Genomic DNA, 26,979 nt, shown 5'->3' on the forward strand with positions numbered 1-26,979 from the left:
TTGTTAAATAAAATGCATGGCTTTACTATTCCCTTGATATAGAAAGTGAGGAAGCTGATAAAATGTTGAGGGAGGGGGTTCTTAGCCTGCTTTAGAGAATTGTTTACTAGAGGTTTTCAAAAAGAAACATTTTTAACATCTTTAGTGACTTTTTTCCTCTATACTTCTTATGGTAGATGGTTAAATGTAAACTTCAATCAGTCTTCTGTAGTTGAATAAATTTATGTGTTTAAGACTTTATTTAAAAAAAACCTTTAGTTTGAGAATTTTGTGTCTATAGGTGGAATGTTGGAAAGGAAGTCAGACTGGTTAAGACCTTCTAGGAAGTTTCACATTTTCACAGACTGAAATTCTGAAAGAATATAACATTTAAAGTTGTCAGGAAATATTATTTATGTATCATCTCTAGGTTTTTTTCGTCAGTGACCAAAACAAATTAGGCATTTTCTGTTTATTATGGTTAGGATGTGTTTTGGAACAGGGCATGGTGTGATGTATACCTATAATACCAGCAACTTGGGAGGCTGAGGCAGGAGGATTCAAATTTGAGGCCAGCCTTGGCAACTTAGCAAGACCCTGAGTAACTTTGTGAGACCCTGTCCCAAAATAAAAAGTAAAAAGGGCTGAAAATGTGGCTCAGTGGTTAAGTACTCATGGGTTCAATCTCCAGTCCAAAAAAAAAAAAAAAGATGTTTTGTGGAGCAAAAATTAGGTGAGTACAATTGGGAAGACAGAATAGCTAAATGTCATTTAATATTTGCTTAAATCCAAAAAAAGGAACACTGCTGGCTTAAATGGGATTAGTGCAACTGAGATGTATGAAAGCAAGACTCAATGTATACATTAAGTTCAATCAGAATATATACATTAAATTCAATCAGAATAGGTGAATATATTAAAGCCTAAATTTTAATTTTATATCTCTTTTCCTCCCTTTTGTCTCAGTTTTCCTTGTTTATCTGAAATTCTGTTATCTTTATGAATTTTCTAGTTGTCCTAATTTTGTTATTTAGGGATTATTTGAAATTTTTTCCTTCTTTTACTATTTCCATCCTGTTGTTGCCTGACCTATGTGTTCTGCCTTGTCAACTGTGGTCAGTCTGATCTCCTAACCTGCACTTTCTCACAGTAAATGAAATAGCTGCTCTGTCCTCCAAGTCAGTCTTGGTCAGTCTATTCTGTTATAGAATTATCTTTCTAAAATTCTATTTTAACTAGTTCCCTGTTCAGAGGCCTCTGAAGATTTAAGTCTGTCCTCACTTTGCATTAGTCTCTTTTAACATATGCTTCAGAACTGTTCACTCTACAGTTATTGTCGTTTTTTTTCCTCACTGAAATTTTTCTCCTCGTGTGTGCGCGCGCTTGCTTTCTGTTCCTTGTTGCTTCTTGAATTTTGCATTAGTTGACTCTTCTTTGTAAAGCTTACACCCTTTTTCTTCCCTGTTGTCTTCTAAACCTTTATATAGACTCATCCATCATCTTTTTAAAAAAAATATTTATTTTTTAGGTGTAGATGGACACACACACCTTTATTTTTATGTGGTGCTGAGGATCGAACCTGAGCCTCACCCATGCTAGGTGAGCGCTCTACTGCTGAGTCACAATCCCAGCCCTCTATCATCTTTACAAGCAGTCAACTTTAATACACATATCATTCACCAAAGTATTGAAAATATTTTCTGTTATTGTAGAATATTGCAAGCATAAGTTCTTTTGGCATAATCTTTAATGGAGCATTGATACTGTATTTTATATCCTAGAATTTTATTATATTAAATGTCTTAATTAGATAATCAAATGAAGTTTAAAAATCTTTATCATGGTTTTTTTAGTATGAATATTTATAGTTGATTTTGATAAACCATATTCCATCAATTCTAAGACCCATACCTCTCATTTTAACATCTGAAATAAGAATATATCTTTAAATTTATTTCATTGTAATCTGTAGCATTTTTCTTTCTTATAGGCAAAGGAATGATGACATGTTAGATTAAATATAGTATTTAAAACATTGTTTTCTTCTGTCATGGTAGTGTTTGTTCTGATTAGTATTTTAAGACTATAACGAAATGGGTAAAGACATTTTCAATTATCTCACATTGAGTTTTTAAAAATATTTTGATACTTAGGAGAAACCTGGTTTTTAGAAAAAATTTTTCTTTCAAGGTGGAAGATGAAACTGTTTTACATAACATTCCTTATATGGGGGATGAAGTTCTAGACCAAGATGGCACTTTCATTGAAGAACTAATTAAAAATTATGATGGAAAAGTACATGGAGATAGAGGTGAGCCATATGTTTATTCTCTTGAAAATAAGGGCTAGAGAATTGAGAGGTACTTTGATTTATTAAGCACAGGATATAAAGAACAATTTTTAAAATAAAAGAAATGGCCTGGGCTCAGAAACTTGACATTTTCAATGTTTTCTCTATTTTTTTAAATTGGAGGATCCTATTTGCCACATGATAATTATCCACAGTTGCTTATGACATAAATTATAATGGCAATAACATGTAAACTAAATAGAAGTTGTGTGTACTTTTTAAGATTTATTAATAGTCAATTTAAATAGAACTAGGATTCTGTTCATGTGGCATGGGGCTCCAAAAAGCCTCCTTGCTCAAAAATGGCTTTCTCAGGAGGCTGCTGTCCACCTAAATGCAGTATTCAGAATTACAACTTTAGCTTTTTGTACCCAGAAGTGTCTGTTGAAGTGTCGAAGTTGATGTTATATCCTCATTACCCATTATCATTATTGAAACAGTGTGAAGTGTTCCCAGGACACGGATTTCTTTGGACCTTTTTATTTTATTTTTTTAAAAGTTTATATGTGTGCTGAGAATTTACCCATGCTAGGCAAGTGCTCTACCACTACGCTATGACCCCAGCCCAAATAAGGTATTTCTTTTTCTTTCTTCCTTCTCTCTTTTTTTTTTTTTTTTTTTTGTGGTGCTGGGGATTGAACCCAGGGCCTTGTGCATGTGAGGCAATCACTCAACCAATTGAGCTATAACCCCAGCCCCACCATTTTCTTTGGAAGGAGACTAAAACCTCAGTTTGTGGAGTATTTAGGTTAGTATCAGGCCCTAGAAACTTGGAGGGGTGATTCAGTAGAAAGTGACAGGTGTTGAAGATAAATTCTTCCTAATTTTGCCTAAAACAATCTTGAAAATGGTCTTATTGGCCCCTTCTCATTTTAATACTAATGTAATACAAATGAGAAAAGGTAAAATGTGAACTTTTATTGTTACCATTTTCTCCTGTTATTTCTAAACATTTGGCTTGATGCATTTCAGAATGTGGGTTTATAAATGATGAAATTTTTGTGGAGTTGGTGAATGCTCTTGGTCAATACAATGATGATGATGATGATGATGATGGAGATGATCCAGATGAAAGAGAAGAAAAACAGAAAGATCTAGAGGATAGTCGAGATGGTATGTCTGATTCTAGGTATCTGTGTAGCCCGTTGCTTCCATAATTCTTAGGAAAAAACACAGTATCAGCAGAACTTAGTTCCTTCTTTCTCTATTCTTCTGTTAACTGTTGAATTGATAGTATAATCAAAATTAGATTATTATTTGCCATGTTTCATTCTTCACTTGAGCATCTTAGTTTCCTTTGACTAGAAAAGAATATAATCTTTTGAGGGGGCTTGAGGGAGCAATCATCAGAATCATTATTATGTATAACATCGATCTCACTATGTTTGAGTTGTATGCTCATCTTACTTAATCCTCATAGCTCTACAAGGTTGATACTACCAGATCCATTGTGTATTTGAGGAAATGGATATAGAGAGGCTAAGTAACTTATTTAAGATTACATCATAGGGACGAAGTGGAACTCTGGACCCCAAGATGATAACCCAGGCCTGACTGCCTTCAGAGCTGTACACTTACCTGCTTTGCACTAGTTGTCACCTACTAGAGACAGAGCCTGTAGTGGATATTTGCTATTTAGCAACCATGGTTAATGGAAGACTGGGATTGCAATTTCAAAGAAGCTTATACATTTTTTTTGGTTGTTTAAACAGAAAGACACCTTAGTGATCATTTGATTCAGTTCCTTCGTATTACAGATGAAGAAACAAGTGGCTAAGCTACTACTAGCCCCATTATAAAACCAATTAGCAGTAGAGCTGGGATTAGAACCTAAGAGTTCTGCCTCCCAGTTCTTTTACAATTTTTCATATTTGAATTTTGTGTTTGACCCACAGGTATTCCACAGACATGTGTACAATATGTTAGAAGTAAGTGAAACACGAAGTTGATGATTTCTTACAAAATCAGCTTTGTTATTGAGATATCATGTGGAGAAAATGAAAGGTTTTGAAAACTTACTTCCACTCTTTTTTTTCCCTGTTCCTATTTCTTTATTTAGATAAAGAAAGCCGTCCACCTCGGAAATTTCCTTCTGATAAAATTTTTGAAGCCATTTCCTCAATGTTTCCAGATAAGGGCACAGCAGAAGAACTAAAGGAAAAGTAAGAAAGATTTGTTCTTTCAATGCAGTCAGGTACTTATATGGCTCATTGTTTTGGTTTATTGCAAATGGACCTGCTGTGGCTGTTTTGCCACTCTACTTTGTTTGCAGTGTTCATAGGATACCTCAAATAATCTCTGTCTACACTGCTAAACATTATCATAGATAGAATAAGTACATGTATATATTTATATACACGTGTGGTTTTATTTATATACACACATGTGGTTTACATTAGTACATGATATGAAGATTTCTATGGATCCTGGTAGAAGTGTTAGTGTAGTTGATATTTAATTAAAACTCAATATTCTTTTCCACAATATATCTGAAATGATTTTGTTTCCCCATGCATAATATTTAATTGGCTCCTTATCAAAGCAAAGATTGTTGTAGGTTAGAGCTTTGTCTTTTTGTTTTAAGAAAAATAAACAACAACAAAAAAACCCTTGGAAACCTTTCAGGAACTTTATTTTTTAAAAAATGGTTTTTGTTTCAGGCTTACTTATATTTTTCTTGGTTAATGTCAGATATAAAGAACTCACTGAGCAGCAGCTCCCAGGTGCACTTCCTCCTGAATGTACTCCCAACATAGATGGACCAAATGCTAAATCTGTTCAGAGAGAGCAAAGCTTGCATTCATTTCATACGCTTTTCTGTCGGCGATGTTTTAAGTATGACTGCTTCCTACATCGTAAGTGCAATTATTGTACGTTTTCATTTTCTATCTTTGTTGTGGAATTATGTCTTAAAGCAGTTTGAAAAGTCCTTCCTTTTATTATAGCTAGAATTTACCATTTAATCTGGTAGTTAAGATTGAAAAATGTTATGATTCCAGTATTGTATTTTTTACTTTGTTGCTTAAGTATTGAAATCTTTTATGTACATTTAATTTATACTGCACTTTCCCATTAACTTGGAATAGAAGTCAGTGATTTTTCCATAAAGACTAAGCAGTTGGGGCTGGGGATGTGGCTCAAGTGGTAGCATGCTCGCCTAGCATGCGTGAGGCACTGGGTTCGATTCTCAGCACCACATAAAAATAAAATAAAGATATTGTGTCCACCTAAAACAACAAAAAAGAAAATATGAAAAAAAAGACTAAGCAGATGTTTTATAATGAAAGTATTATTAAGAACTAGTTGATAGCCAGATCAGAATTGCTAATATTGATAAGCAAATTATGTTGAATAAGAAATTGACTAAAAAGATGTTCGTGTAAATTTTTTTGTCTATTTAATGTTTGTTTGTGTGTTTATTTCCTCTGGGTAAATTGTTTTTTAAATATTTGGATTTGAGTACAAGCAAAATATAAAATGTTCTTAGTGACATTTAAGAATGGTACATATGATATTACTTTTTTCCCCTGGCATTTCAGGGAATAAGTTCAGTCCCTAGTACCAGAAGGGGGAAACAAAAAACACCATTGGATAAGGGGGCGGGGGTTGCTGGGGAAACTTAAGAGGTAGTCACAGAAACTCAAGAAGGCAAATATTCAGGGCCATTTGATACAGGGAAAAATAACTTTACTCAGGGTCAAAAGCCCCTAAAGATAGAACCATGCAATTGATAAGCACACAATCTAAGCAAATTCTAGGAAAATTAAGAGGGTAAGATACATTTTCAAATTATGTGCCTCAAAAGTAGTTGATTTTTAAATTGCATTTAAATAAATTCCACTTACCTGGAAAATTTACTAAGAAACCTCATGCCCTGTAGACATTGTTGAATATTCATCCATATGGGAAAATGACAATTACAAGACTTCCTAGCAAAGTAGAAGGGCCCTGTACCCAGAAAGCCCTGTCAGTAGAGTGTTATTAAACTACTTTTGATTTTAAAAAATTGATTTTATAAGTGAAAAGTGGTTTTTAGCTTAGTTTTGATTTGCATTAGTCTCTCTTTGAATGGGGGTTGAGGGTCTCCTATATTTTTAAGAGATTTGTATTTTGTTTTCTGTGACTATTCTTATTCTTAGTCTCATTGGTTTTTTTGGACATCCAGGCAGGAAATTAGTTTTTTTTTTTTTTTTTTTTTTGAGGTCTAAATTGCAGTGCCAGTTTGTTGTTTAAGCCAAATTAATGTTTTTTGTTTTCTTTTTTAAGAGTAGTTGACTTTACCTGTTTGCTTTCTTCTCACTTTTTCCTAGTATGTTTTAGGCTTCTTAAAAGTAACCGGAAAAATGCAATGACTAATAGCTTCCTGACTAAAGCCATTTATCCTTCAAGGCTCATCAGAACATTCACATCTCTCTAACAAAAACTGAATTCCAGAATGTGTGTGTGTGTGTGTGTGTGTGTGTGTGTGTGTGTACAAATATAATTTTTGAAATTTATTCCAGTGTGATTTATTATTCCAGCTCCTCCTCTTCATCTCCAAAGTTATTCTATTAATTCTGAATTTCCTGCAAAGGAAATCCATTTTAAGTATAAGACCTGGTTGTATCAGTTTATCCTTTTTGATATGTGAAAATCTGTCCTTATTATTCTTTCTGGAATGTCTACTAATGTTGATTATAGAATTTTTAATGCATTAAATGGTTAGAATTTCAAAGAAGGCATTTCAAAGTCTGTGGTTGATAGTTAACATTTTTTAAAAAATATTTTTTAGTTGTAGTTGGACATCCTTCCTTCCTTCCTTCCTTCCTTCCTTCCTTCCTTCCTTCCTTCCTTCCTTCCTTCCTTCCTTCATCTATCTATCTGTCTGTCTGTCTGTCTATCTATCTATCTATAGAGGATTGAACTCGGGGCCCTGCGCTTGCTGGGCAAGCCCTCCACTGCCAAGCTACAACCCCAACCCGATGGTTAACGTTCAAAAAATTTCTTAAAAATTCTTTTTAGTTATACATGACAGTGGAATGTATTTTGACATATAATACATAATGGAGTAAAACTTCCTATTCTTGTACACGATGTGGAGTTAACATTGGTTGTGTATTTGTATATGAACACAGGAAAGTTGTGTCCTATTTATTCTGTCTTTCCCATCCTTTCCCTTCCCTTCATTCCCCTATGTCTAATCCAAACTACTTTTATTCTTCCCTGCCCACTCCTTATTGTATGTTAGCATCTACATATCAGAGAGAACATTTACCTTTGGTTTTTTTGGTTAACATTTTGGAGTATATAATTATTAAAAAGTTCAGATGTAGTTGGGCATGGTGGCATATGCCTATAATTCCAGTGATGAGAGGTTGATGCAGGAAAATTTCAAGTTCAAGTCTAGTTTTGACAACTTAGTGAGACCCTTTCTCAAAATAAAAAATAAAAAGGGCTGGGAATATAGCTTAGTAGTAAAGCACCTCTGGGTTTAATCCCCAGTAACGGCCCCTGATCCCCAAAAAAGGTCAGATAAATTTATATTTGCCATGTAGTTAATAGAGTGACTTAACCCCCTTTAAACCTCGGTTTTCCTCATCTGTACCTGAGCATTCTTGTGAGAATTAAATAATTCCTGTAAGCCTCAGTACATGCTTCAAATATAGAGTATTCATTGTTAGCTGCTATCATTACTGTGACTGTTTTTACTCTCCTAGTATTGACATTATTTATTTTGTGAAGTATTCTTCATTAAAGTCTGATAATCTCTGATACATACAAGAGAATTTAATTATTTTTTCTCCCCCCTGTAGTGCTAGGGATTGAACCCAGGGCCTTGTTTATGCGAGGCAAGCTCTCTATCAACTGAGCCATAACCCCAGCCCAACAAGAGAGTTTATAAAATTCCATGTACATGTATATTCAGTAAGAATTTATTCTTTAAAAAAATCAATTAAAAATAATTTTTTAAGTAGGAATTGAACCCAGGGGCACTTTACCACTAATTTACATCCCCAGCCCTGTTTATTTTTTATTTTGTGACAGGGTATCACTAAGTTGCTCAGGGCCTGCTGAAATTGCTGAGGTTGGGGCTGGCCTTGAATTTGCGATTCTCCTGCCTCAGTCTCACAAGTTGCTGGGATTACAGGTGTGAGCTACCATGCCTGGCAAGAATTTATTCTTAACACTAAGTTTTACCGTGAGAGCAGATGAGATCAGTATTATATCCCAAAATTGTATAAACTGACAGTTTTTCTTGATTTGTGATCATTTATTTAATCACATGACAAGAGGCATAAAGAAGTGTTTAAGAGAAGTATTATGCCAATGACAGTGATTAGAGACCAATTAGAGAGATGTAAAGTTACAGAAAGAGCACAGAATGAGGTTCACTTGAGGAAATTATTCTCCTTATTTCTCTTTCCTAATTTCAAAATCACTCCTGGAGATTGATGATTGCTAAGGTTTGTTCTAGTTTTATAATTCTTTGATCCCACAGTTCTGTATTTGAGTTAACACTGGTTTGGTAAAACATTAAAATATTCTAAGGGGTTACTTGATATATGTTAGTCAGTTCAGTTTCATATTGGGGTCTAAAGAAAGTTGGAGTTGGGTATTGTAATTTATAAATATTTTATTTTTGCTCAGAAGTGTTTTAAGATTTCACAGGTTGGTGGCAAACACCTATTATTCTAGCTACTCAGGAGGCTGAGGCAGGAAGATTGAAAATTTAGGGTAGCCTGGGCAATTTAGTGACACCCTGTTTCAATATGTAAAAGGTAGCAGGTAGGGTTTTTAAGTTTTAAAGTGCCTCTCAACCATTTGTTTGTTAATTTTCCTTTACATCTTGACTTGTTTTTATATTAGGCTACTAATTGTGACTTGCTAATGACTTTTCTTTTTCTGATTGAAACATGTTCTAGTTCAGGACCAGCAGAGGCTGCTTTCCTCATCTGTGTGCATACACACATGTGCATTTGTTTGTACCTGTGTAATCACTTGGGTCAGGGCAAAATCAGCTTATAAATATAGGACGTGCTACAGGAGGCATTCAAACAAAACCACATTTTTACCAAAGGTGTATTTCTAAATAATATACTGCTAACTCTAGCTAATGAAAATCTTCTTAGTTTGATGTAATTCATTGTTGCTGGTACAACCTTAACCTTGCCTATGTTCAACCTTTGTATTGGGCATCCCCAGCTGGTCAAAATGTTAACCATACCAAATGCTGGGATTATAGGTGTGCTCCATTGCACCTCACTTAGTTAGCTTTTTTGTCATTATGACTCAGACACCAAATAAGAACAAATTAAAGGAGAAAAAAATTGGAGGGAGGGGCTCTGGTGTTACAGGTCAGGCCCTAGGTGAGGCAGCTTATCATGGGGGAATGACTCAGCAGAGGAAGACTCCTGGCAGGTCAGGAAGCAGAGAGAGAGGAACGGAAAGGGAATGCAGGAAGAACAGCCTTCCCAGGGCATATCCCCAAGTGACCCATCTCCTCACTTCCTCCAGCTAAACTTACCTGCCTACAGCTCACCACCCATTCAGCCCATTCACACTAGGATGGACCAGTCAGTTTTCAGCTCTCATAATCTAATCATTCACCTGGATATTCTTGCAGTAACAGGAGGTTTTGAGGGATACCTTATATCCAAATCATAACAGTAACTGTCCTCATTTTTCCCCCCTTTTTCTCCCTTCATCAGACTGTCTGTATTGCATCTTAACGTTCTCTAGAATTTAATTAAGTTTAAATTTTACTTGTTACAATTATTTTTAAAATGGTTTTGTGATTTTCTCACTTATTTTTATACAAATTAAAATGATTTTCACAATTGTCTCATTCTGTACAGGTCATTTCTACCATTTGCCTTCATACAGGAGGAAGCACACTTTCTTGAGATTTTCTGAATTTTGTACTACTGTGTGTTCACACTGCTTTCATTATCTTTGAAGCATCATTACAATCTTTCTGTTTTCATATTATTTGGAAATTTTAGGTTTCAAACACTATCTTTTTAAAAAAAATGTGTGTGTGTGTTGTAGTTGGACACAATACCTTTGTTTTATTTTTATGTGGTGCCGGGGATCAAATCCAGTGCCTCACGTATGCTAGGCAATCACTCTACCACTGAGCTACAAACCCAGCCCTCAAAACACTATCTTTTTAAAGCCTGTTTTCTGTGACCATTGTGTTTGCCTGTAGAGAGGCACTTGCTTTTCCTAGGTTCTTGAACTGCATGTGATTCAGAGGAATTGAATGTTAGTTGTTTTATTTATTTATTTATTTATTTATTTATTTATTTAGAGAATTTTAATATTTATTTTTAGTTTTCGGCGGACACAACATCCTTGCTGCACGCATGCCAGGCGAGCGCGCTACCGCTTGAGCCACATCCCCAGCCCCATGTTAGTTGTTTTAGTCAGCTTTTTCTCTGCTGTGCTGAAAGACCTGAAGAGAGCATTTTTAGAGGGGGGAAAGTTTATTTGGGGGCTCACAGTATAGAGGACTCAGTCCATAGACAGCAGGCCTCATTCCTCGGGGCTCGAGGTGAGGCTGAACATCATTGCAGAAGAGTGTGATGGAGAGGCTGAAGACACACACTAGGAAGCAGAGAGAGAATGCTGCTGAACAAGGACAAAATATTAAAACCCAAAGGCACTCCCGCAGGGACCCACCTCCTCCAGCCACATCCTACCTGCCTGCAGTTACCACCCAGTTAATCCCTATCAAGGGATTAATTCACTGTTTGGGTTAAGGCTCTCATAACCAATCTTTCATCTCTGAACCTTCTTGCATTGTCTCACACGTGAGCTTTTTGGGGACACCTCATATCCAGACCATGACATTAGTGATCTGGAACTACCCATTTCATTCTACTGCTGTTACTATTGACCTTTCTTTAGAGATCAACAAATTGCAGATGTCAGAATTCTCTTGTTTATTTTTGATAATGAAAAAAGAATTATTTTGACTAAAAGTAGATGGTGTGGTGGCGCACACCTGTAATCCCAGCGGGTTGGGAGGCTGAGACAGGAGGATGGCGGGTTCGAAGCCAGCTTCAGCAAAAAGCGAGGCACTAAGTGACTCAGTGAGACCCTGTCTCTAAATAAAATACACAATAGGGCTGGGGGTGTGGCTCAGTGGTTGAGATCTCACACCTGAGTTCAATCACCAAAAAAAGGAAATACAGTTTTATTTTAGAATATCTACTCTTTGATATTAAAGACTCAATGTTTATAATCACAGTTTATGTAAATTAGTTATTCTTGCAAGGAGATAGTAAGAAATCATTCGTTGTTTCAGTTTACTATGTTTCCTTACTTGGGTTGTAGGAGAAATAGAGAATATCTTGTGATAGTTCAGTAAGAGCTTGGAGGATAGTTATGTAAATAATACATTTGCAAAATTGTAATCTTTTAGTTAATTTTTCCATTGGAGCTGGGAAAGTGAAAAAGTACATCCTTTATAGTTATATTCAGATACTCTGTTTAATTTATCTTGCAGCTTTTCATGCAACACCCAACACATACAAGCGGAAAAACACAGAAACAGCTCTGGACAACAAGCCTTGTGGACCCCAGTGTTACCAGCATTTGGTAAGATTTAGTGCTTTGTTATTCCAGAGGGTTCTTGAGAAGGCTTACTTTTATACTTTGATGGAGGTGATAAAGACAGATATGTGTTGTCTGTACCCATACTTCTACTGGCCACCTGACAGGCAGTTTTCTCACCTGTGTTTCTTTCATAGCTTATGTACCGCACAATTTAGTCCTTGTATTATTCTGTGTTTATATGTTTTATTTCTTTGGCAACATTTCAAGGTCTTTAGGATCAAGGACCCTATGCCTTCCACAGAGTGAAGTACAGATAGCCCAGTTAGACACCAGAAGCTCAGTAATCATGTGCAGCAGTTCCTAGACCTATCTCAGAGCAATATCCCTCCTGTGAGTGGTAGGTAGGTTCTCTGTAGTTTGAGCTATAATGTAGACCCCAGAGTTGTGTTTTTCTTTTCTTTTTTTTTTTTTTTTTAAGTGATGGAGAAAAGGTAAGGGGTTAGGAAAATATGAGGTAGAAAAGTTGTTTTTTTACGGGTACTATCTTATTTTTACCATTTCCCCTCTTTGAACCAAGCCACTCCTATCTAGGAACTAAATGGGTATATATTGCCTGTTGGATTTTGGACAGAAGATTCAGTGAATGGCACCTGCAGAAGGTATCCTATTTTTAAGCAATTTGGTTTTTGTAGAACGAAGTATAAAACTGTTGGCTACTCTCAAACTTCTCCCTTCTATTTCCACTAAAAAATGGAATTCTTGAATACTGTTTTCTAATATGCAGAAATTTATTTGGCTCATCTGAAATATTTCTGTGATCTTTCTATAAACCATGCTCTTACCATTGTTTTATACTTTCTGAGACTGGATTGTTGTATTTAAGAATGCAAAATATAGCCCTATAGTCTTGTTTCTATAGTTCTTTTTATGTCTTCCTGTGACAATGCATCCTTCACAGGAAAAAAAAATGGTTTTGGTAGTAAGACAGGATGTAAGAGTCATGCATGTTTATATGTTTTATGTTTTTCTTGTATACTTTATTACTGAAGAAAGGTATGCGTTATCTTAGGCCCTGGAATAGGGAGTCTGACTTGATACACAATTGATACGTTTCTTTCAGTAGTAATGATTCACTTTTAAATAGACTGTGTGTGTATATAGAGAGAATACTGTTATATAAAGTTTAATGTTTTATATTTAGAGAGATAGTATTTTAACTCAATTGTAATAAGTTAATATATATTCACAAATTCATCATGTAGAACTGTCTTGCCTGATTCTGTACTACTATAGCAATATTTTGAACCCGTATTTATCTTTCTGCAATTTTCAAACCGTCAAAAGCATATCAATAACAAGTGTATGTTTAGATTTGCAAAGGGTTATTTGCAGTAGATATCATAATAAATTTCCTGACTAATTTGCCTTATACAATGTCTTTTTTTTTTTCCCCGTCTTCCACCAAAACGTGTTTTCAAACTTTACCCTGATGTCTACATTTTTTCATTTTGTAGGAGGGAGCAAAGGAGTTTGCTGCTGCTCTCACTGCTGAGCGGATAAAGACCCCACCAAAACGCCCAGGGGGCCGCAGAAGGGGGCGGCTTCCCAACAACAGCAGCAGGCCCAGCACCCCCACCATCAATGTGCTGGAGTCAAAGGACACAGACAGTGACAGGGAAGCAGGGACTGAAACTGGGGGAGAGAACAACGATAAAGAAGAGGAGGAGAAAAAAGATGAAACTTCCAGCTCCTCTGGTAAGACACATCTGATTTGGGTTTTACTATTGCTTTGCAAGTTCGTATTGTGGCAGACTAAGGATGTGGCAGATTAAGTAATGCTTTGAATACTTTTCTGGGTTGGTTATTTTTCACTGTATGAGCTGAGACCAGAGAATTTGCTCAAGGATGTGTGGCTGCATTGTCACTGGTGTCTACCCGCCTTACCCTGGCCTGTGACAGTAACCCTCTGGGTTACTGGAAGGTTAATATTCATTCTCCTGCTTTGTGCCATTTTCCTTTTTCCATCTTTCTCAGACAGGGCATCATGAAATTTAGATACTTTGGTTTAATATTCTTGATGTCCTGAGAATTTTGGTTGGAAAACTAGAACTACTGATGAGTTTACTGCATTACTGATTGGTTTTAGCTGTTCTGCCAACTCTATACCATGCATAGTAATAGTCATAGTCTGTGTTCATTTTAGAAGGTTGCATACCAACTTCATGGTTTTGCTGGGGGAGTCTTGTTGGTATTTTTTCTAGCCCTAGTTTATTTAAAAAATATGATTAACTTCCTCTTGTTTTCTTCAGCACACTCTTGAGTTTTACTTCCTACTACTATTACTTATCACCATTTCTTGACCAATACTTGCATTTGGTTTTGTAGAAGCAAATTCTCGGTGTCAAACACCAATAAAGATGAAGCCAAATATCGAACCTCCTGAGAATGTGGAGTGGAGTGGTGCTGAAGCCTCGATGTTCAGAGTCCTCATTGGTACTTACTATGATAACTTCTGTGCCATTGCTAGGTTAATTGGGACCAAAACATGTAGACAGGTAAGCAGATCTGCTAAAATGGTTATAAGATCTTCCAATATATGGATATAATATGTAACTTTTGTGCAGACAAAAGAAAATTCTTGGTTATTAAGTTCCTATTGATTTTCTGAAAATAATTTTTCCCTGTATGAGAGAACTAAATGAAAATTATTCTTCAGTTGTATCACTAAATTTCCCCACTTTATATATTTAAGTTGGACATGGTGGTTTTAAAAATCTAGTAAGAATTTAAACTTGACATCATCATACTCTTGACCAGAATGTGACTGCAATTGTTCCTTCCCACCTGTGTGTTGAGCGGGGGTGGTGATTTCTGCTCTGTACCCTGTAGCACAAGAATGATAAAGACCTTTTCCTGGTATATGTAAGCACAGACAAGTCCCTTATGTAAGCAGAGTATTCTGATGACTCTGTGTATGTGCCTTTTGTCAGGTGTATGAGTTTAGAGTCAAAGAATCCAGCATCATAGCTCCAGTTCCTGCGGAGGATGTTGACACTCCCCCAAGAAAGAAGAAAAGGAAACACCGGTATGTGCTACGGATGGCTGAGAAGCCACATGGGTGGGGGCTGCATGTAGGCCAACTTGCTGGCACAGGGGTCCATTTCCACTTGGCCTGTTAAAGAGAAATCTGTAGAATCTTGTTTCTAACTGGCAGTTGCTAGTATTTTTCTATAAAAACAAAGTAGCTTCAGTAAATTTGGCATGTTAAGAGTCATAAAAATTTTAGTCAAGAAAAACATTTAGTAGCTTTTGGCGCAAAGACTACATAAATAATTACCTTAGCATTTGTTATGAACTGTTCAAAGATGCACTTCCCACTGTGAGCTTTGTGCCAGTTTTAGAAGTGTCTTTAGTTCTGGGAGCCTGAATTTTCTAGGTGTGTGCCACTGCATTCTGAGATTTTTAAGGGTCACCCTCCTCTAAGCACAAAGGCTTGTGGTGATGAAGTGCATTGGGCATTTCTAGGTGCATTCCATTTGTAAACCCAGAGTTAGGGAAATCATGAATGGACACCTCTTCCCCCAACCCACTTTTTTTTTTTTTTTTTTTTAAACTAAGAAGCATATTTGGGTTGATAAGGGGGCAGTTGGACTATGGTTCAGAAATTGTGTAGAGGCTCATGTTATGTTTTGTTACATTTCTTTAATAAGAAATTTAGAATTTAAAGAAATTAGAAGTTTTTCCCACAGGAATTTAACCTTTCAGAGATGCTTCTGAAGTTTTGGTTGAATTATTTCTGACCATGTAGCACAATTAGATGGTTAATGATGCCTGACATTAGAGAAAGTATTGGTATCTACATAATCTGGATCAGAATAAATCAGTAGGTGGGCACACCTGCCATATGAAGCCTGGCTGTTTAAGTCCTGACCAGGTAATGTGGAAGAGTTCAGGAAGTGGTCTTCTGCTTGGCTTGGCATGGCAACCTGAATGAGAAAGCTGTCCCTGAATCACTCTGAGCTGGTGAGCAAATAGAAGCTGGGTAGAATATGACTCTTTTTGGCTTTCAAGTGATGCTGTATTAATGGTGCACATAAAGCCAGTTAAATGGTCCTTGGTTGGATTTGTAGCTTTGACTCCCAGCTTCACAAAAGTTTGTTTTCTCTGTTTTTGCAGGTTGTGGGCTGCGCACTGCAGAAAGATACAACTGAAAAAGGGTTAGCATCTTTCATTTAACTTTATTACTAGCTTAAAAATGTCTCCTTTGTTTTCATTTGCTTTAGAATAGTAACTGGATTGGAGTTTGGGCTATTCTAATTTAATTGACCTCTGTATATCAAAACAGTTTAAATGGAAGATGTCTGTTGATGAATCTCTAGTCAGTTCTCTTTTGGAAAGTGAAAGCTGATTGGATGGAATGAGTCAGAAGCACTAAGGAGAAGCACTTTGGAAATGGGATGAAGATGTGAACCCAAGTGATCAAACACTTGGTGGGTGGGAGGTGATTTTCATCAACATTTAGTAGACAGGACTGTGTGTAGCATTGTAAGTAGAATAAAGGGAATCTAGTAAAACAAGCTCCAGAGGTAGCAGGGAAGAATATACTCTTATTAATTATAAATTGTGATGCACATTTCCCATCTCCTTGGATTCATTGGGTGTGTGCTGTTTATTCTTTATTCAGACGGCTCCTCTAACCATGTTTACAACTATCAACCCTGTGACCATCCACGGCAGCCTTGTGACAGTTCATGCCCTTGTGTGATAGCACAAAATTTTTGTGAGAAGTTTTGTCAATGTAGTTCAGAGTGTAAGTATTTGTTGCTTTGGTGCAGTTGCATGAGAACTAAATGGCCTTTGGTCAGTAATTTAAAGTAGTGATTTGAAACAAAACTTAAGAACATGGGAGTGCTCCTTTGCTATTTACTGCAGGAAATTTATTTATTTTGCAAGTATTTATTGAGCCTATAACTGCATTTTGCTAGTGTTCAGTTGGTCTCTGGGTAATGTGTGTGTGTTTGTGTACGTGCCAGTTAGGCAGAATTATTAAAGCACTTGATTTTTTTTATCATTTAAATTAAATCACAGTAAAGGAGGCATAGAATGGAAGAGAAATCTAGAGGTAGCTACCTAAATATTTTGGGTAAATTTTTTTGTCAAAGTCAGAAGGGTTTTAGTGTTCAGAATGAATGAAAGAGTAACATAAAGGGAATGGACTTTTGTAATTGAAAATAAAGTTTGGACTCTAGGAAAGATTTGGAACAATGGACTATTGGAATGGTTTAGAACTGTGGATACTCTTTAATCCAGACTCTCCCTTCATACCACTTTTTCAAGTCATAGAACTTTAATAAATTTTTAAAAAATGGAAAATAAGAACTCAGTGGTGATCTTTTTCAGTCCTACTGGCTTCACTTTTGTTATTAACTTACCTCCTTGTCGATACAGTGGTGATAAGGTGGTTGTGAGGGTTTAAATGAGTCAGACAGTATTTGTTATGGCCCATTATGCAATTTTTACATGTGATGATGACTATGATAATGATGATGGTGGTGATGAAGAACATTATATCTGAAGGTCAAAACCGCTTTCCTGGGTGCCGTTGCAAAGCACAGTGCAACACCAAGCAGTGTCCATGCTATCTGGCTGTCCGAGAGTGTGATCCTGACCTCTGTCTTACATGCGGAGCTGCTGACCACTGGGACAGTAAAAATGTGTCCTGCAAGAACTGTAGTATTCAGCGGGGCTCCAAAAAGGTAAGACGTAGTCTCACATGGAAGATGGTTGTTGGATGTCAGGATAGGCTTAGGCCATTTAGCTGGGGCAACAAAGGTGCAAGTGATCCCTGAATAGTACAGCTAACCAGGGAGAATGGTTGTTTTTCTTTGGGTTCTTTTTTTCTGGTGATGGAGTCCTTTAAGATTTTCATGTTTTTTTTTTTTTTTTTTTTTGGTACTGGGGATTGAACCAGGGGCACTTAACCACTGAGCCACATCCTTAGCCCTTTTTTTGCATTTTATTTAGAGATAGGGTCTCATTGAGTTGCTTAGGTCCTTGTCAAGTTGCTGAGGCTGGCTTTGAACTCTCAATCTTCCTGCCTCAGCTTCCTGAGTCACTGGGATTATAAACGTGTACCACCACACCCAGCTCTCATGTCTTACTCAGGAGGTAAGATAAACCCAAAGTTTTAAGAAGTAGCCATTAATGGTATCAGATTTGGGATAAGAGGCATATTTCTACTTGTTTAATAGATGGTTTGACTTTTCTTTTTAAATTTAGTTAACAGAACTAGAAGTTTTGCTTCAATGCACGTAAATGGTGATTTCTATCAGAATGTAGAGAACCATTCTCATCAGAAAGTATTTTTTAAGTTCCTTTTTGTGCAGAATCAAAGGTAAAATTTCCCAGTTTTTGTACACTTAGCTCCTGTTTTTTAGTAACCTTGAAAACAACCCCGCCAGGAGTTAAGAAGAATGGGAATTGCAGGTAGGTGATTTTTTAAAAAGTAGCAGCCAAATATTGAACCAAAGAAACTAGCAACACAAAGTACTAGAAAAATTCAGTATCCTCAATTTTTTTTTTTTTTAAGGGCAGGCACTAGGTGCTTTCTCAATTAATCCTTTTAATGGCTGAACAGCCGCCATTTTTAAGGTAGTTAATATGTAGCAGGCACTGTTTGAGTGCTTTCTGTATTAATTCATTAATCCTCATAATCCTGGGGGTTAGGAAAAACTGTTTACTCCATTTCATAGATAAGGACACGACTTGCAAGTCAAGGAGTAGGAACTGAGCCCTGGGTACTGTGGCCCCAGACTCCCTACTGCTGACCACTGCACCCTTACTTGCTCTTTTGCTTGTGTTTGGTATATGCACATCTCAGGTGGTTGAACCATACCTGATTGAGATCACCCTATTGTTAGGAGACCCTCCTCCCCACCCTTAAAAAAAATAAAATAAAGAAATCCTGTCCTAGGGCAAAACATTCCTCTTGGGTTTTTTTGCCCCTTATATCTTTGAACCACCATCTGTATTTATGGCAGATCTGACCTGGATTAGTGGTGCAGGATGATTCTCTTTTTAGGCGTTTGGATCATTTTCTCCAGGTGGTTGCATACCTATTTAGGTCAACAGATCACATGATGTTGGCTGTTTCTTGTGATGCACCTATTCAGATCTAAAAATCTCCTAATCCCCACTGTTGCTTGCCATTTTAGGACACACTCCTCCCTCAGTGTGTTCAGAAAATAGATGATACTGTTTCTGCTGATAAGTTAATAGAAAACTATAGATAACTTTTTACCCACTGGCCTTCATTTGCTTAATAATAGTTACCTAATTTCATTTCTGATCAGGAGAGTATTTGAGTAATTTTGACAGGTGTGTGTAGAATGGTGACAGAAGTTTAGGTGACAAAGAAGCCTTTTAAAGGTCACAGGAAGATTCTGGATGAAAGCATGAGCCATGATGAAAAGTTAGTGTGTTTGGGAACCAATTGTTAGCCAGTGCTATCAACTGCCTGGTTATCTTGGCATTCTCTGCTACAAGTAGGATGCAGGACAGACGAGGTCAGAATACCACTTCATGATAGTTTTTCATGTTATCATAAGAAAGTACTGGGAAGAACAAATCCAAAAGAATTCTACCAGGGAGGAAATGTGTGGGTCTCCAAAGGAAAGAACATCAGTGAAGAACCAGAGTGTGCCAAGTTCTTGAATTGATAATAGATGGAAGCACTTTGGGGAGTGGAAGAAAAGGCCTGGAGAGAACCATTCAAGTTGAAAGTGAATTGCTCAAGGAGTTAAGGACTAAAAGGGGGAAATGAAAGTGCAGCAGTCTTCACATTTGCTGTAGCCAGAGGGGAGTTGAAACCCCAGAGGGCATTTTTCTGTAAGGAGGGGGGGATACTTGGATACTTTACTTTTCCTCTGTATTTTGTTTAACAAAACATTTTTGTAGTTTGATGGCCATATTGAGGTGTTGGTTTTCTAATTTTTGTTTTGGTGTTACTGGGGGCTGAACCCAGGGTCACTTTTCCACTGAGCCATATCCCCAGCCCTTTTTATTTTTTATTAGACTGGGTCTCGCTAAGTTGCGCAGGGCTTCACTGAATTCCTGAGGCTGGCCTTGGACTTGCAATCCTCTTACCTCAGCCTCCTGAGTTGCTGGGACTATAGGCGTGCACCACTTTAATGTTTTATACTTATTAAACGATAGATTGGTTTTCATTCTGTTGTCTGTCACCAGTCACTTTACTCTCCTTGTTTTGATTATGTGATTGATTTATTCTCTAGCATTTATTGCTGGCACCATCTGATGTGGCAGGCTGGGGGATTTTTATCAAAGATCCTGTACAGAAAAATGAATTCATCTCGGAATACTGTGGAGAGGTAAGTCACAGCACACTAATCACATGTGTTCAGGTGCTCTTTTTAAAACTTTTCTTTGTTTTGGATTGATTGCACCAGGCAAGTCCACTGTTTGACTAATGAACTAATAAAATGCCTTTCAGGTTGGGCTTATTTCATGCTTGTGAATTTGGTTTGTTTAGTAACTGGACTGCTTTAGTTTTAGGACACGTTTTTACCTATCTAATAACCTATCTTTTTAGTTGTAGGGTTAGGGAAAAAATATTGTTGGGCCTTGAAGCTATGGTTTATACTGTTTATTCAGCAAAAAGACTTTAGAAAAATCACTTTTTTCCAAGCTTAATTACCTTCAATAAGGAAATATCTTTGATTTAGAGTCCTTAAAACATTGTTTTTTTTGAATCAGTGTGCAGACTGAATGGAGAAGAGAGATTGGCTATATGACCCCTTTTGGAGAGTCTTCTCAAGAAGGTCCAAGATTCTCTTGTGCTCCTGTTTGTTCTACCAGGCCTGATCAACTACACTAATACATTTCTTCCTGTGTCTTTTTAGATTATTTCTCAAGATGAAGCAGACAGAAGAGGGAAGGTGTATGATAAGTACATGTGCAGCTTTCTATTCAACTTGAACAATGGTAAGTTTCTCAGCTATAAGGCACTTGATCCTTTCAAGTTGGTTTGGGAGCCTTCTGCTGGCTGAGCATTAGAAATGAAATGAGAAGTCATCAGGGTGACTGGAAGGAGGGCTCCCTAGGAGCAGCTCCTGATTCCTTGTCTCCTGGTGTTGGTTCAGGTGAGGTTGCCTGCTTAAAGGGAACTGGAGCTGGGTAATTTCTCAAGGAACAGATGGATACAGAAATCGGTCTCTGCAGTACCCACTATCTGTGGGATGGGGCTGGCCCCCAGACTCTGGCTCTGAGGAGACATACTTTGAAACACTGAGGAAGCAACAGCACAGAGAACTTTGAGGGTTGAACAGATTAAGTGCAGCATACTCTGGTCTTTCTTCTGACTGGGAAGGGTGGGGAGCACGGCATTGGAAAGCACCTCCCAGACTTTCCCCAGATGTCATCCACAGACTGTGTGAAAGAAGGCTTCTCCTTTCATAGCCGTTGCAGTGAGCATCTGTAGTATGACTATGTGAAGATGCAGGTGTGCTTGACGCAAGACATTCGGAGATACTGTCATCTGGACCAAGAAGAATAGTGTTTTTTTCCCCCTCCCTATTAATAAGTTTCATTAAAATATTCATATTATTTCAAATGTGAAAATGCAAATGCTTGTTCTTGATGTGGAGGAAATTGAGATTACATTTCTTGGCCATGGTTTATTTAGAAATGTGTACTTTTATAACTGATGAGTTAATAGCATTTGAGACAGAGTCACTTGCATTATCAAGGATGAATTCTAAACTAGAACAGCATTTTCTTCCAAATGCCATTTATGCTGAATGAAGTTGGTTGAATGACTTATTTGTTTTTGAAGTTACACTCTGAAAAACTGTAATCAGTTGCGTTTCCAGAATCATCATCATGTTGTGTTTAGAATTGAAATGATTCACTGGATTGTGATTGCTTTTTCTCTTTAGATTTTGTGGTGGATGCAACCCGCAAGGGTAACAAAATTCGTTTTGCAAATCATTCAGTAAATCCTAACTGCTATGCAAAAGGTGGGTACTTTATGAAGTCAGAATTATTAGTTTAACAGGAATTCCCTTTGCAGCCCAGGGATAATGGGTTTTAATTCTGGGCAGTCTGTTATGTGAACATGTCATTTCATTAACCTCCTGGCCTGCCTTTATGCTAGCTGCCCACTCACACCATTGTCTCTCCTTCCAGTTATGATGGTTAATGGCGATCACAGGATAGGCATCTTTGCTAAGAGAGCCATCCAGACTGGTGAAGAGCTGTTTTTTGACTACAGGTTGGTAAAGTGTATTTCTGAAGTGATCTAAGTACTTTTTGAACCTGCATTATGAACTGCACAAAAGCTGTTTTTCAGTCTTGGATAGATCTGCTGGAGGGGCATTCTTTTGAGGGCTAGTCACTATTCTGGGCATGGGTGGAGAGCTGCTTACACTGCCCTGGTAGTACACTTTATTAATTATACAAGTAATGCTTATTTTTAAAATACAATAAAATGCAAGCAGAAAATGCTGTTTTTCACCTTGATGTTGACAGCTGGGTGTGACTCCTGGACTTTCTCAGGTCGCATAAGCATCAGCATACTTGTAATACACCATTATTCGTTCTTGGGAAGGGACACTGTTGGCAGATAGCCACCTGCTTGCCTCATGGGTTCTTTACAGGGAAGAAGCTGTTGGGGTTTTGAGAGATGCTGCCACTCTGCTGGTTTACACCATCAGACTCTGGGGTAAATGTGATAGCACATGTATTATTTACTTACATGTGATCGAAGATGTCTAAAGAATTCCTGAGACTGAATATACAAAGGCCCACATGTACCCAGCTCTCACGGCAGCCTGCTGCATAGGCAAAGAACTGAATGAAAGATCTGAATAAGGGTTCTTCTCCTCCCAGCAGCTTTGTTTCATGCTCGCTCTGAGCAAGTGCAGTGGGCAGGTTTGGGGTGGGAGGCAAAGCTGCCCAGTGCCCCCAGTTGGATATGGCTGGAGGCTCTACCAGCTTTAGATCTTCCCAGATCACTGTTCTGTCTCCATTTTGCTTTCTCAGTATCAGACCCCAAACATCATGATGTAGAGCTGCCCCTGGGGCAGTTTGCCAAGGCACCAGGAGGGCAGGGCAGAAGGCTGTAGGATTGCTTGTAGTCGAGGGTTTGTCCACTTCAGAACTTGGCAGCTTCTCAACTAGATGACCAGTAGCACAGTCTTCATGCATGCAGCTGTGTAATTGGGGGTGTGTGTTCATCAGGCTTGGTTGGGTTCATCTCACCATATGTATTGGCTACATGGTCATTTCCTTCTTTCGTATTGTTTCAGATACAGCCAGGCCGATGCCCTGAAGTATGTGGGCATTGAAAGAGAAATGGAAATCCCTTGACATCTGCTACCTCCTCCTCCCTCTCCTCTGAAACAGCTGCCTTAGCTTCAGGAACCTCGAGTACTGTGGGCAATTTAGAAAAAGAAAATGCAGTTTGAAAATTCTAAATTTGCAAAGTACTGTAACAGTAATTTATAGTAACAAGTATAAAAATCAACTTTTTATTGCCTTTTCACCAGCTGCAAAGTGTTTTGTACCAGTGAATTTTTGCAATAATGCAGTATGGTACATTTTTCAACTTTGAATAAAGAATACTTGAACTTCTTGTTGTCACCTGTCATCAAGCATCATCAACTGAGTCTAGAAAGGATTGTCTCCACTGGAAATGTCTTAAACATTACTCCTTGGTGCTGTCACTCTTCTTATTGCCTGTTGGCATTACAAGCAGTTATTAGTTTGCCTAATTACAAAATACATATTTATAGATTATATAACACTGACAGACATCCTGGGGATTACTGTAAAGAGTTTGATTTTTAGAGAAGACCAGGGTGCGATATGTTCCAACCACCTGTGTGTCTTAGAGAAAATTGGCCTGTGACTCAATTTTCTATGGGACAATAATTGAACTAGGTTCTTTATTTTTTTTAGGTATTAGGGATTGAACCTAGGGGACCTCTACCACTGAGCTCCATTCTCAGCCTTTTTTGATAGAGGCCTTCTTGCAAGCCTCCTGCCTCAGTCTCACAAGTTGCTAGGATTACAGGTGTGCACCACCATGCCACAGGCTAGACTGAATGGGTTTACACCTAAGTATGTAGCCATATCCATCTGGATACACTTGGAAACACAGCAGTAACATTTGGGATTCCTGAACTACCTACTAAAGATGACAAGTATAACCAAACTGTACTTTTACATCTTGAAGGAGTTAAAACAAGCAATCCTCTTAAAGTCCCATGAGATGGGGTTCCTGTACCTCTTGTGTGTGGCCTCAGCAGAAGTGGTGACTTCTCGACATCCTCTGGAAGCACTGGTTATCATGAGGCCCCTCGCAAATGGCTAAAATTGGCCCTAGATGTGTCACTATTTAGGCACCATATTGCCTTTGCTACATCTGGATGAAATTTTTATAATGGGGTAATAGTTAACATGGAGCCTGATTAAAGCTGCCTCACCTTGCCTTCCCATTTGCTAGACTTCCTCTGGTTTACCTTACATCTGTGCACAGGTCACAGCAACTTGAATCCTCAAGTTGGTTTGTCATTTAATTTTGGCAGTGAGAATACCTTGTCTTGGATTCTAGCCTCGTGTATGTTGCTCTTCTGTCTCTTGCAGTTTTCTAGCGACAGTGTTGATATAATTTGTCTAATGGCCTCTCTGCCCTTTGGAAAGGGTACCATACACTGCACTCCATAGACTTCTGCTGACTGATTCTAACAGAACAGGGGTTCCAGTCCCTGTCATTGGTTGCCTCTTGTTACACCTTTGGCACTCTCATGACCCTAGGCAATGAGAGCATTTGGCCCCTGAAGAGGTGGTTCCTCTATTGTTGTTTAGGTCATTTTTTCCTTTAGATAATCTAATGTCCTTGTTTAGACATAAGCAAATGGAATATATCTATACATTAACACGTGCGCCTGTTCAGAACACCTCAAAGATCATTCGGCCCTAACAGTACCTACCCTCAGCTTGTTCCAGTCAGCACGGCTGCCCCCATCCCCTGGTGCAAGTAGCTCCGGGCGAGGGCTTGAGACTAGCGAACTTCTGCTTGATAGAGCAGAGACCCAAATGCATAAGAGAGCCCAAGTTACATCCAAGGAGCAGTGTCTGGTGTATATCATGAACTGCTTTCCTCATGTTCTCAACAACTTACTGAGATTTTGTGACTAGAAAGGTTTGGCATAATCCCTATTTGATATATCAGAGGTCATGTTAAATCGGGTCCTGTCAGTGGTGGACTTGGGCCTGTGTGTAGTGGGGGGGAACCTAAACATGGGGCCTGATGCTAGTCAGCACCTCACCTACACTCGAGGTCAAGGCACTAGAGCGTGACATTTCTGCGAAAGTTTCTTCCAATCCAGAATGTCCTGAAATTTGTATGGAAAAAACCACGATTATAGTCAATCACCTTGAGCTGTTGCTTATTTTCCAATATTGTTGACTCGGCCTTGCTCCAGCCAGCCCTCATGGTATATCCATTGAGTCCTGACTGCCCCTCTGCCCAAGATGGCAGTTTTGAACTCTGGCGTTGACCTCAGATCAGATGAGTGGCTCTTGCTGGGCACCAAGGCCTGAGGAGCTGTGCAACAACTCCCACCAGTCAATCTACATAAACTAACAAAGTCGAACCAAGAGTTGAGGATGGGGCTCAGCATGCACAACGCCCTGGGTTCAATTCCCAGGACTGCTCCCAGAAACGGATGAGAATGTGAACCTTTCCAAGGAGCCTAAGTATTCTTTTAAATCTTAATGGACTTAGTAGAAATTTGTTTGTTTATACACCCAGCCCTAATGATTCCAGTGAGAGCTATATACACTCTAAGACATCAGTAATGTCCATACTTACCTATTAAGATGAAGTCATTATTGGTCTGCCCCAGGAACAGGTGTTTGAACTGCAAAGTTAAGATAATATATAAAAAATTATATAGTTACTGTGATTCCTTAAAAAAAAGGGGGGGGTAATTCAAACATTTTAAGTTACCATGGTCCCCTCCCTGCAGTAAGGTATGGCAAACTCTAAGAGGAAAATTATAAGCATCTTAAAATGCTCCAAAATATTTAGGATTTCAGAGTCCTGTTGGTCCTATAGCAGCTATTCTTCTCTTTTCTTGTTATTGTTCATGAGCATTAAGAGCCTGCTGGGTTCCTATACTTTAGTGGGCCTGGCCAGCAGTCCAAGTCCAGCAGAATCTGTCAGGCTCTCAGCTGCTGAGGCTGGCATGGTCAGAGGGAACGGTCCCCCAGGGATTTTCTTAGTTCAAAGCCTAACTCTGATAAGACAAGAAACTGAGTGAGTTTGTTCAGCAAGCCCAATGGCAGAACATGCATTTATCAAGGAGGTAAAGTTGACAGACGAAAAATAAACTTTTGTTGTCACAATACTTTGTTTCCAAACTTTCAGGCCATAATTCCAAGATAATAAGCACTGTCAAGAGTGGGTGACAGCCACTCCATAGGCTCCTGCTGTAGCATCCAACTGCAAACATCACACCCAGGATTGCTACAGCTTTATAAAAAAGGCTCCCCTGTGGCCTCTAAAAGTGATACAGGTAACTCAGTGAGATGTGAGGGCTAAGCCACAAGTTTAACTAGTAATAGTAACTCCTCAAAAGCCAAATCACACTGACAGTATCATGGTAAGAATCACAAGTGAAAGGTGAGTAAGAAGGTTGAGAATCCCTTGGTGAGGGGAGGTGACACTCGTGTGGGTTGCCAACTCAGGAAGCTAATCCAGGTCACTCCTCAGGGCAGGGCACAGACTTCCCTGTGGACTGCACGCCATAGCGCCAGGCCTTTGCTTTCAAGCTGCTACGGAAGACTGCTATTTACTACATGGTCCTGAAAAGTAAACCCCACAGAATGTGCTTTTCTAAACAAGAAATGCTGGGAATCTGTTAAGCAACCATTTGGGCCTAAAGGTGACTCACTGGAGCTCAACCCTCTTGGCCTGTTAGGATATGGTATGGTTGAGTAAATGAAGGCAAAGGACCTGGAATGGCATTTTCTTTCCATAACAGTACATGTATCCAGTGTGAAGGGGGCAGGTCCGAGAGTGGGTC

The 26,979-nt window shown here is 38.3% G+C and overlaps 1 protein-coding gene across 1 annotated transcript in view; it reads left to right on the forward strand.

The window, feature by feature from the left end:
• Ezh2 (enhancer of zeste 2 polycomb repressive complex 2 subunit) overlaps positions 1-23,445 on the forward strand; it is a 73,605-nt gene extending 50,160 nt beyond the window's left edge. The window contains exons 5-21 of the mRNA XM_077795926.1: positions 2,170-2,290; positions 3,302-3,442; positions 4,225-4,257; positions 4,389-4,491; positions 5,021-5,184; positions 11,820-11,911; positions 13,384-13,624; positions 14,255-14,424; positions 14,860-14,954; positions 16,046-16,086; positions 16,554-16,679; positions 17,447-17,625; positions 20,161-20,256; positions 20,788-20,869; positions 21,823-21,903; positions 22,073-22,157; positions 23,194-23,445. Coding sequence (XP_077652052.1) covers positions 2,170-2,290; positions 3,302-3,442; positions 4,225-4,257; positions 4,389-4,491; positions 5,021-5,184; positions 11,820-11,911; positions 13,384-13,624; positions 14,255-14,424; positions 14,860-14,954; positions 16,046-16,086; positions 16,554-16,679; positions 17,447-17,625; positions 20,161-20,256; positions 20,788-20,869; positions 21,823-21,903; positions 22,073-22,157; positions 23,194-23,254 — 1,911 coding nt within the window. The 3' untranslated portion in view covers positions 23,255-23,445. The remainder of the gene's footprint in view (positions 1-2,169; positions 2,291-3,301; positions 3,443-4,224; positions 4,258-4,388; positions 4,492-5,020; positions 5,185-11,819; positions 11,912-13,383; positions 13,625-14,254; positions 14,425-14,859; positions 14,955-16,045; positions 16,087-16,553; positions 16,680-17,446; positions 17,626-20,160; positions 20,257-20,787; positions 20,870-21,822; positions 21,904-22,072; positions 22,158-23,193) is intronic.
• Positions 23,446-26,979: the final 3,534 nt, after the last annotated feature.

This window comes from Urocitellus parryii, chromosome 3 (genome assembly GCF_045843805.1).
Source record: "Urocitellus parryii isolate mUroPar1 chromosome 3, mUroPar1.hap1, whole genome shotgun sequence".
Lineage (NCBI taxonomy): Eukaryota > Metazoa > Chordata > Mammalia > Rodentia > Sciuridae > Urocitellus > Urocitellus parryii.